This window comes from Contarinia nasturtii, unplaced genomic scaffold (assembly GCF_009176525.2).
Source record: "Contarinia nasturtii isolate CC-2019 unplaced genomic scaffold, AAFC_CNas_1.1 Cnas_scaffold_1305, whole genome shotgun sequence".
Lineage (NCBI taxonomy): Eukaryota > Metazoa > Arthropoda > Insecta > Diptera > Cecidomyiidae > Contarinia > Contarinia nasturtii.
The window spans coordinates 18,635-29,828 of NW_022198645.1; the positions used below are offsets into that span (position 1 = coordinate 18,635).

General features: G+C 33.5%; 1 protein-coding gene and 2 long non-coding RNA genes across 5 annotated transcripts; 1 reads left to right on the plus strand and 2 right to left on the minus strand.

Moving 5' to 3' along the window:
- LOC116345526 lies at positions 1 to 1,172 on the minus strand. Its single transcript, XR_004201509.1, has 3 exons — positions 969 to 1,172; positions 109 to 433; positions 1 to 44 (listed from the first exon to the last, which is right to left on the minus strand). It is a non-coding gene; the product is annotated as an uncharacterized LOC116345526 (long non-coding RNA).
- A 431-nt stretch (positions 1,173 to 1,603) lies between these two features.
- On the plus strand, positions 1,604 to 7,309 carry LOC116345525 (membrane-bound transcription factor site-1 protease). 3 transcript variants are annotated; one of them, XM_031774961.1, is made up of 7 exons: positions 1,604 to 1,767; positions 2,200 to 3,943; positions 4,027 to 4,163; positions 4,234 to 4,628; positions 4,698 to 5,437; positions 5,855 to 6,836; positions 6,931 to 7,309. In XM_031774961.1, the coding sequence occupies exons 2-7, from the start codon at positions 2,480 to 2,482 to the stop codon at positions 7,254 to 7,256; spliced, it is 4,044 nt and encodes a 1,347-aa protein (XP_031630821.1). In that variant the 5' UTR covers positions 1,604 to 1,767; positions 2,200 to 2,479; the 3' UTR covers positions 7,257 to 7,309. The 3 variants fall into 3 exon arrangements, with proteins under 3 accessions (XP_031630821.1, XP_031630823.1, XP_031630822.1); XM_031774963.1 differs by having other exon boundaries at positions 6,893 to 7,007; XM_031774962.1 differs by having other exon boundaries at positions 1,606 to 1,767; positions 5,855 to 6,841; positions 6,931 to 7,048.
- Positions 6,711 to 7,993, minus strand: LOC116345527. The gene is made up of 3 exons (XR_004201510.1): positions 7,932 to 7,993; positions 7,420 to 7,709; positions 6,711 to 7,364 (listed from the first exon to the last, which is right to left on the minus strand). It is a non-coding gene; the product is annotated as an uncharacterized LOC116345527 (long non-coding RNA).
- Positions 7,994 to 11,194: the final 3,201 nt, after the last annotated feature.

The following is an 11,194-nucleotide window of genomic DNA, read 5'->3' on the forward strand; positions in this document are numbered from 1 at the left end:
TAGAAATTCTTTTGTAAATAATTTCCTCGTTGAACACACCGTTACTATGAATTACAACGAAATCGCATTAGCTTTAAATGATACTTGAATACCTCATTCAATACTTACAAGCATTTCGATGAATTGAATGCCCGAAAATCCGCAAATAATTTAATATCATCGTTATAAATACGACTATTCGAGAAACAAAGTATTTCTAGTATTTTTAATTTGAGGTTATTTGTTCATTTCATACACATCAATCTGACAGATACATTTACATGCAGGGGAAGCAACTTGAGTTTATGTAACACAATCGACGCGAGCGCCCTCAGTTCCAAAGGGCACATCAATGCAATTTAACAATTCAAATCGAAATTTAGTGTTATTTCCAGGGGAGCAACGTGAAACGTACGATTAAAAACTTGACATCAGAACCAGTCGACAAACACGCCTAAATTTTATCAGAAGAAAAATGAAAAATATTGAAATATTTTCAAAATATCCAATTTAGTGATTTTAATTTAAATAAATTTAAATGGAGTGACTTCTAGTGCTTCTCTGATTATAATGGTTTTAAAGTACTATAGAAAATATCAAATGTGATATTTGTTGTTTCGAAATGTCAGAAAATGTTGTATTGGTTTATTTTCAAAATGCACGGGTAGTCAAATTCCGGTCGATTTCAAAGACCTGTGCCGAATTTATAATGAAAACATTGTTTACGGCCCCACATTAATATGTGACATTTCCATATGCAAAAATAATTTGGAAAATTAAAAAAAGATGTTTGGCAGTTGACAGCACTGCTCCAAATAAAATACAAACATTGGGACAGTTTGGGACAGATAAGTTTGTTTTAGTTTTCTAATTTAATATTTTTGAATATTGTGAACACAGAATCCCACAAAATTAGAAAGAAAAATAATTTCCATTAAAAACGTTTTGAAATTTATTTATTGTTACTTTTTTAAATTATTTTTCTGTACTTTTTAGACTTTTTAAGTGGATTTTTGTTATTGTGAATGCGAGCGCCAACTGTTAGATGCAACACAACACATTTGGGACAGAATAGTTTGATTCAATGTCATCAGGGAGCGCGTCAGTGTTTTCGGTAACAAAATTTATATAGACCACGGTTATGTGCCCTATTGAATGCCGAAAACCCAAACTCTCTATCTTTTCTGGTTTTCTCTAAAATCACTGAACAAGAATATATATATATCCTTCTATTCCATAACTTAATGTAATCAACTACGTGTCACATTAAGCTAAATACACGATAATAATAAATGTCATAAAATGAATGTGAAATATGAGTTTTCATTTTTGCTTGGTAAAGTTTTTATTTTTTGCTTGTTTGAATCAAGGAATCCATTTTCGTGAATCGTGAAAATTTCTTATTTTACTTTATTTACATCGGTATAAAGTCTGTTTTCTCTGACATTTGTTTTGCGGCTATACTTACAAACACATTGAAGTAGACGTATGGTTAACACACAGTCATACAGTGGTGTTATTATAAATAAATACAAAGACAAGCATGGCTGACATATACAGAAGAGAGTGAGCGAAGAAGAGTGTGATGACATGAGAACAAAAATGAAAGAAAACAGAGACGGAAATTGCTTACGCTTTAGTTTGTTGCGTATTTTATACAGTTTCATTATCAAGCAAAAGGAATTATAAAGAATTACACACAATAAATTGATAAAGAAATTAGAAATGTCATTTTATTATTTAATTTAAAGTAAATTGTTTTACGCCAAAATTTTAGTGTATCGAAACGTATGTTATTTTATATTTTCATTTTCATCATTGTCGGAAATAATGCTTATTTCCAAACTAATTCAAGTACAATTTTCTTCAATTTCCAAACATTTGTTATTTCAAACATATTATGGGTTGAAATTAAATAAAATGAAGATAAAATTCATTCTTTTTTTGACAATTGACAATCTCGTAAAACGTTTGTTCAAGTGTTCTGATTATTTTCGATCCATTCGTTCATCGTTTTCACTTTATTTTTCTTGCTAAACAAATTTCCAAAAATAATGCACATTTTCCCTTGTGAAATTTCGCATTGATCATAATTAATAAGAATCTGAATGAGTTAGAAATAACATTTAACTTGTATCTGTTTGTACCAAATTCTTTCGCAAATTCTTACATTACTTTTGACCAATTGTTTTCTTCTCTTTTTATTCTTAATATTTACAGATTCTGAGCGAACTCCAGATGTATGATTTGAGTCAATAAAATGAAAACGAACAATTAATCGATTATAAATATAAACAACGTGAGATTCAGTGAATTGAAAAATAATCGTGATTTATCTATGGTTTCAATAAAAAAATGTAAGAAATTAAAGCGAAGGAAAATGTTTGAATGCATCCCATTAAACAATGCAATTCGATAGACAATTCAGTGATAAAATTTCGAAAAAATCACAAATTATTGTAACAAATGCATAGGCGTGAAATTAAGTTTAAAAAATACGATGAACATTTTCGGAAAATATGCTCGTCACAGAGTCAATATAAAAAATAAAATATGCTTTTGGAGATTTGTTGTGTTTAGTGCATTTATTTTGGGTGTAGTTTCGGCCGTACAATATCAAGGTACCGGCAATGTGGTTGAGAATGTTGATAAAACTGGATGTTGTAATAATTCGAGTAAAAAATCTGAAAATCATCGCATTGAAATCGAATATACAACAACTGTTGTCCAAAATGAATATATCGTACGTTTCAAGGAGTATTTTTTGCCCGAGATACGTGCGCAACACATAAAAAATGCCCTGAATGGTTCGACCGCATTGAATTGGCAAGTGATTAAACGCCAAAATCCGGCCAGTGAATATCCAAGCGACTTTGATGTTGTTATGATCGATGAAAATGCACCATTTACGGCTATTGAAAAACTACGCACCTATGAAACGATCAAAAGTATTACGCCACAACGTATGGTGCTTAGAAATCTTAAATACATTCCAATTGCAAATGGTGAAAAAGGTAAGCACACGAGCAACAATACAAATTACGAATATGATTCGAATCAATTCAATGAGACGGACGATGATGATGGCGGCGGCGGCGGCGGTGCCGGTTATATCGAAGACGCGGCTGAAGAAGAAGAGAATGAACGATTACTATTCGAGCTAATGAATAAATTAAATATAAATAATGCGGACACAAGCAGCACATCAGACACCGAATGCGAACAAAATAATTGTCAATTCAAGCAGTTTCATCAACGCAGTCTCAAAAGTACACAAAACAAAGATCGAAACAATGACAATAATTCATCGTTCAAATCAACGTCAAATCGGCATACCAATCGTCGTCTACTTCGTGCCGCTATTCCACGTCAATTAACATCAATGCTAAAGGCCGATGGATTGTGGAGTATGCAAGTTACTGGCAAAGGTATTCGGGTTGCTGTTTTTGATACAGGACTTGCCAGGGATCATCCGCATTTTAAACGTGTTAAAGAGCGTACAAATTGGACAAATGAGAAAACCCTTGATGACGGTGTAAGTCATGGTACATTTGTTGCTGGTGTGATTGCATCAAGTAAAGATTGTTTGGGATTTGCACCAGATGCTGAACTTCATATCTATCGTGTTTTCACCAACAATCAAGTGTCGTACACATCATGGTTTCTGGATGCATTTAACTATGCAATTTTACGGAAAATTCATGTTTTAAATTTAAGCATTGGGGGACCAGACTTTCTGGATCATCCATTCGTGGATAAGGTACTTGAATTAACGGCAAACAAAGTGATTATGGTATCGGCAATTGGTAACGATGGTCCATTGTATGGAACTCTCAATAATCCTGGCGATCAAAGCGATGTCATCGGTGTTGGCGGAATGAATTTCGATGAAAATATCGCCAAATTCAGCTCAAGAGGAATGACAACATGGGAACTACCGTATGGATATGGCCGCCTAAAGCCGGTACTTTTGTTATTTACTTGGATTGAATTTGTGTTAAATAAATAACTTATTATTCTTAACTTTGTCATTTCATATTAATTTAGGACATTGTCACTTACGGTAGCCAAGTGAAGGGAAGCAATATAAAAAGTGGTTGTCGATCGTTGTCTGGTACATCGGTAGCATCACCAGTAGTTGCTGGTGCCGTTACACTATTGGCTAGTGGTGTCATTGATAAACTGTGAGTGTTTAACACTGTGAACAATTTAATACCTCATAAAATATCTAAAACGATTTATATTTCCACACAGAGATTTGGTGAATCCATCATCGATGAAACAGGCATTAATTGAGGGTGCGACACGCTTACATGATAATAATATGTTTGAACAAGGTTATGGAAAGCTGAATATTTTGAAAAGCATGAAAATTTTATCTGAATATACGCCGAAAGTAACGTTAAGTCCGCCATATTTGGATTTCACCGAGGATTATATGTGGCCCTACAGTACACAGTCATTATTTTATACCAGCGTTCCAACCATTGCAAATGTAACGATATTGAATGGAATGGGTGTTACCGGTCGCTTGATTAATAAGCCAACATGGCATCCATATATTTTGCAAAATGGAAATTTATTAAATGTATCGATCACATACTCCGAAGTTCTATGGCCATGGTCCGGTTGGATTGGTGTTCGAATTGGTAAATAAACAAAAACTATTCAATCATATTTGTAAAAAAAAAATATTTATTTGAATTGAATTATTGCAGCCGTTAATGAGTTGGGCGAAAAATTCGAGGGAATAGCTCAAGGACATATTACATTGACTGTTCAAAGTCCGGGCGCAAATGATAAAGAGCTACGAAATAGTACCGTTAGCTTCTATATTCGTGTTAAAGTTATACCACGTCCGCCACGCCAAAAGCGAATTCTATGGGATCAGTATCATAGTCTGCGCTATCCACCTGGTTACTTGCCGCGAGATAATCTTAAAATGAAATCCGATCCACTGGACTGGCGTGCCGATCACATTCACACAAATTTCAGGGATATGTATATACATTTACGCAATGCTGGCTATTATGTTGAAGTACTTGGCGAACCATTCACCTGTTTTAATGCCACAAACTATGGCACCTTACTAATTGTCGACCCAGAAGAAGAATATTTCAATACAGAAATCCAAAAACTAAGAAACGATATATTAGAATTTAATTTGAGTGTGATCGTCTTTGCCGATTGGTATAATACCAGCGTTATTCGAAAGATAAAATTCTATGATGAAAATACACGACAATGGTGGATGCCCGACACGGGCGGTGCTAATATACCAGCATTAAATGAGCTGCTTGATCAATTTGGTATTGCATTTGGCGATGAAGTGTCCGAAGGATATTTCAGTATTGGTGATCACGGCATGTATTATGCTAGTGGCACGTCGTTAATTCAATTTCCACAGAACGCTCAGTCAATTATCATTGAACGAGATTTACGTGATCAAGGTTTTGAGGTAAGTAATATACCACGAGATATTTTTTTTTTATTTCCTTTAACTCCTAGTGGAGCATAGGGCCTTGAGATAAGAATTCTTATCTTTCTGGTTTCTGTTGATCAATTAATTCAGATAAATTGGTGATCAGCCGATTGTATCCTACATTTCTTATGATTTTACCATATTCTATATGGCGTTGGATTTCTATTTTACGTGTCTGTGCTGAAATCCATACCTTTGTTGTACACAGACACGGTTGACACAGTATTTTACGACTACATACGATGTTCTAAACGGTCATCAATTTATCTCCTGACCAAAGCTTGTGCAGCTTAACTCAGTTGATCGAATAGTGCCGCAGTAGTCGTAGTAGCCACTGTGCCCACAATATATATTCAAAATTAAATGCAATCGAAATATTTTTTTGTTTTTCAGATATTAACTGGTGAAACACCAAAAACTAAGCAATCCAAACCGATATTGGGCTTGTTACAAACATCAAAAACATTTTTAAATCAAAAACCAGATAATAAGATAGAAACCATTGATTTAGATAATAGTCAAAGTCTATTCGATACGATGGAGAGAGCAATAAATGATGATACAACGAATGCTGCATTGAATTTGGCGGCCGATAAAAATCCCATGATAAATAAACGAATTTTATTGAAAGTAAACTATGAACCACAAAACAATCCTGAATTGGATGCAATGTCGTTAGACATTGAAACTGACACGAATACTATTCAGAATAGTAGAGATGATGCAAAGCATGAAATTAACGGAAAATCGGACCAATCATTCAATGTGGCTGGAGTGGAGAAGAGCGAGTCAATTTATGATCGAATTCCAAACGAAAATGTGATTTATGATAAAATGAAAGTGATGAAACAATATTCGGTTACTGGTGCTGGTGCTGCTGGTGCTGCCGTGTCAAATGATGAACATATTCAAAAATTGCATTCGAATGAAGGGCGCATTGTGGTGTATGGAGATTCAAATTGCCTTGATTCGTCACACATTGAGAAACCGTGCTTTTGGTTGTTGGACGCTCTTCTTGAGTACACGATGACATCGCATGTGTCAACAATTCTCAAAGATCTAAATCATTCTCCGAATATTAAATTTTCAGCGACCAATGCAAAACCAAAAAGATTGCCCAACAACAATTTGCATTTATATTCAAAAGTTTTGATGCGAAATGCTGAAATCACGAATACCGTAGATGGTGACATCCCATCAAAAACAAATATTCAAATAAAACGTTCAATTCCAAAATGCAATCGACTGCAGTGGGAAACGCCAATATTTTTAAATATTAGCGCTCCAGCTGATTTTCATTTAAATGGACGAAGCAAAGATGATTTATATGAAGTGGGCGAATCAAATCTTCGGCGAAAGCTTGAAAGTCAAAAAGGTGAGGTACGTAATGTGCAATTTAAAAGAAAATCATTTCAATTTATTTAATCACAGTATAAAACGTTCGCTCTAAATGAAATTTCGTTCATTAGGAAATCTGAGTCCAGACGACATTGATCTACCGGCAAAGAGTTGGCGAAATAAGAATCCATCGGTTGATATGCCCATGTTGAGTAATAAATTCGACACAAGTGGAGAGAATGTTAGAAATGAAAATGTTGATTTTGATAGCGATCCATTTCCACAACAATCACCAAATTTAAACAAATCTATTCATATGAAAGATGAATCATTCAGTCTGCCTATGTATATACTATTGATTTTAACGTTAATTGTAATTATATTATTTTTGAATTGTTACCGTAAGAGAAGAATAACGCGACGAAATTATTTCCCATTCAACCGATTGGGATTTTAAAAAAATATTTCTATCAAATAAAAAATAAAATAAAAATACAAATTAAATAAGTACGATAAATGGCTTGTTTCTTTTTAATGTACAATGCGTCTTCTGTTGTTGAATCATCTGAAAATGTACAAATGATTGTCAATTTCCATTCATAATTGAACGATAAACTCACCAATAAATGCAATGTCAACTGGAAACTTCAGTAAGAACATCTGTCCAATGAAATATAAATATTCACTCTTGTTGCACATGATGGTGGTATGTTAACCCTCTAGTGCATTAATTTTTTCCAGAAACATCTCTCAAATTTCAAGAAAAAATGTGTTTCGTGTGGCACAACGATTCGTGTGCATAGTTACTGTAAGATGACTATGGTATAGTTGATTATTGCATGCGCTAAGAGTCGTATGGTCTTGAGTTCGAATCCGTCCAATTTTTTTATAGCTATAGCTTCATTTCGCCCTTTCAAATTGCTCGAGTTTGGCCATTAAAATTTTCACATATGAAAAAAATGAATTAATTCTATTAATATCGAAAGAAAATACTTCAAATTATGTACATAAAAATTCACGAGCCCAGCAAATGAGGATTAATTAGTTTAAAATTGTTTCAAAAATGCTAAGAGAGTGATTAATTTTTTCACGGGATGCGATTTTTCGCACTTTCGAGCCTGCAGATAAATACCTTAATAAAGGCTGATCCTTTCTGGATGTGTTTTAGTCTAGGGGGATTCCGCGCTCTTAAATATGAATAAATATGAACAAATTCGGGGAATTTCAACAAATTCAAGAGATGTTAACACAACTTTACATTTTTTTGGAGATATTTTGAGATTTTCTGAACTGCAATACCGACAATGTTGAACTTGACAAGAACAGGGAATGAAGAAGTGGTGAATTATTATGACAGCTTCTAACAATAGTACCTTACTCTATAGTTCAGTAATTTTTGGTGTAGGGCGGCGCCACCGTATGTACATAGAAATTTACATTTAAACTAACGCCATCTAACGTGTTTGATAATTTTTTCCCCAAAAAAGTGGAATTTTTTCAATATTAAAAAATATATTGATTTGTTCTGATTATACTTTGTTCATTTAAATTACTTAATGACGCTCTATAGATTGCACAGACAGCTAAAATATCTTTAATAATTTTTGGAATTTCATATTCGTAGAAGTTTTGATACTCACGCCAGAACCGTTCCATTGCAAATGGCACATTTCAATTTTGCTTTGTAATGCAAAAACTTACACACATGTAACAAACAACTATCATGACAGCTTAGAAGCTGTCACAATAATTCACCTATTATAAATATTTTAATGTCGCTAATGCAGTCTGCAGCGCCAAAAATTCACCACCATTCATTATTATCTCATATTCGCCCATATTCTAAAAATGTCAAAATATTCGACAAAATTTGAAGTATCCTACATGGTGGATATCGGTGAATACTTACGGATATTGTCAGATACGGTGAGATATTTGAATTTTTATGAGATTTTAAGAATGAAGTTAAATTTTGGTACATAAATACGCGCGGAATCCCCCTAGGTTTTAGTTCATGTGTAAAAAACTTTAGAAAAAAAATACATTTTTGACAATAATTCATACACTCCGCCTAAAAGCAGAGCTATGCACTAGAGGGTTAAACAAAAAAAAACTCATTTATTCTTTATTTTAATTTTTTATTTAAGGAGTATTTATATATACAAATTATCCATTTATCGGTTTCTTAGGGAGAAAAAAAAATTAAAAATATCATTTGACAAATTCGATATTGTTTGTGAAATTTGACTGTTATATGGCTCGACCTGAAGTGATATCGACCAAATCAATGACCAATAGAAAATGATAAAAGTCCTGGATGACAGTTGACAGTTGATGTATAGATTGCACTTTCCAGATGCTGTGTGATGACTATAATTTAATTCTCCTAATTTTATGTTTGATACATTTCAGGGTTTATTTTTTTCTTTTCATATTTTTACGAGTCATTCAGATAGTCGGTAATCTTGGATTGAACTCTTCGAAATACTCACTGATATGTGCCATCGGTGTTACATTTCAATGAGTATTTCTACGACTATAGTCATATGATTTGTTTTTTCTCTTAAGTTATTTGATTTCGATTATTAATTAAAACTTTCAGTTTATAAAATTTATATTTAAAATTTATATATGTGTATATATATTAGGGTGTTTCCCATGTCTCTAAATGAGAAAATGGTACTTTTGAATTCAAAGAACACAGAATTTTATATTATTTAATGGCATTCATATAACAAAGCGATTGACAATGGCACTTCCCGAAGCCAAAAAGAAATCTGAAACGCATGAAGTTTGAAGTTTTTTTTCTTTGTCGCTTGCACATATATAGACTCTATTCGATTGCTTTGATAACTTATTGTTGCCATTCCTTTGAATTCGATAAATAAACAAAAGAAAGTATTTATGTTAAACGCATTTTCAGAATCGTACAACACAACTCTGTGTAAGCAATTTTTGGCCAGTGAAGTCTGTTTATGATTTGAATCAACATTAACACACATTAACACACATTAACACACAGCAGTCCATACAGATTTGAGTATATTCATGGCGACAGGCTAATAATTATGCCGTTTCGTTTGCTTGTTAGTGTTTACACATACACAAACTGTGAGTCCGTTCATTAGTTCAGCACATACAATTTCCTTATTCAAACGGTTTATAAACAAAAAATTTGTGTGTTTACAGCATAGGAATATTTCTTACATCGGAATGCAGTGTGAGTTGTGTGTTAGTCGAATGATCTGTCACATTTTTTTATTTGAATTTGCATTCCTTGCATAATTTCTATGCATTCGATTGTTAAAGTGCTAAAACATATAATTTGAATGTGTCGGCGTATTTTGTATTTGTTTTATGCTTTTGAAGGAGTTAATTTCACTTTGTTGATGGTTTTTATGAATACAATAGATTCAACATTCGGATCATTGTCAATCGATAACTTGCAAGAGAGATATTTTCAGTGAAACTTGTTTTCGATTTTGTTTTGTTTTGATATCAACAAAACGTTCTCAAGCTGAAACTGCAAATATTTCGATGCAACTTTAGACTGTGTTAGTGTGATGTGCATTCGAGAGAGTTCTTTCTCGATTTTGAATATCACTTCAGTCGTGACCAGACAATATATTTAGCTGTCGTCATCTGGATATTACAGCTCATCTGGATATCGTCAGCAGATGATACAAAGTGAAAACAATAGAAGTGATTGTTATAGGTAAATAAGCTTGTTATATACTGGTATTACTATAACAATCCCTTCTTTTGTTTTCACTTCGCATCATCTGCTGACGGCATCCAGATGAGCTGAAATATCCAGATGACGGCAGCTAAATATATTGTCTGGTCGTGACCATCAATCAGGTAAGATCAAGTGTTAATTCTATCTCCGTTTTATGTGCTTTCTTTTGATTCAATTCATTTACAAATTACTCAGTGCAAAATACATATTTGTGATTTTATCAGTGTTTTTATAGTAAATTGTGCGTGTTTTTATTCTATTTCTTTGCAGTTCAACATGTCGACAAGTGGTGAAACATCGGCTGCACAGGCGAAAAAGAAACGATATAAATATCAAACAAAAAAGCAACAAGAGGAGGAGGCCGAGGATGAAAACTTCAATGACAATGGCTTATTAGCGATAAAAATGCGCCTCACAACAATTGTTCGGCCGGAGTACCATGATGTTGTCATACATTGGATCGAAAAGAAAAGTGTCATGTCAACAAAGATCAGCGTTTTGGCGTCATTGCTATTCCTTGACAAAGTGAAGTCCGCGCAAAGCAATCGCCAATGGGAAAAAAATCGTGCCGAAGATGTGATTGAGCGCTGCTTTTATGTAGTTTTGCATAAGAACAAAGAAAACGAGGACATGGAACCACACATTCGTCATTTTGT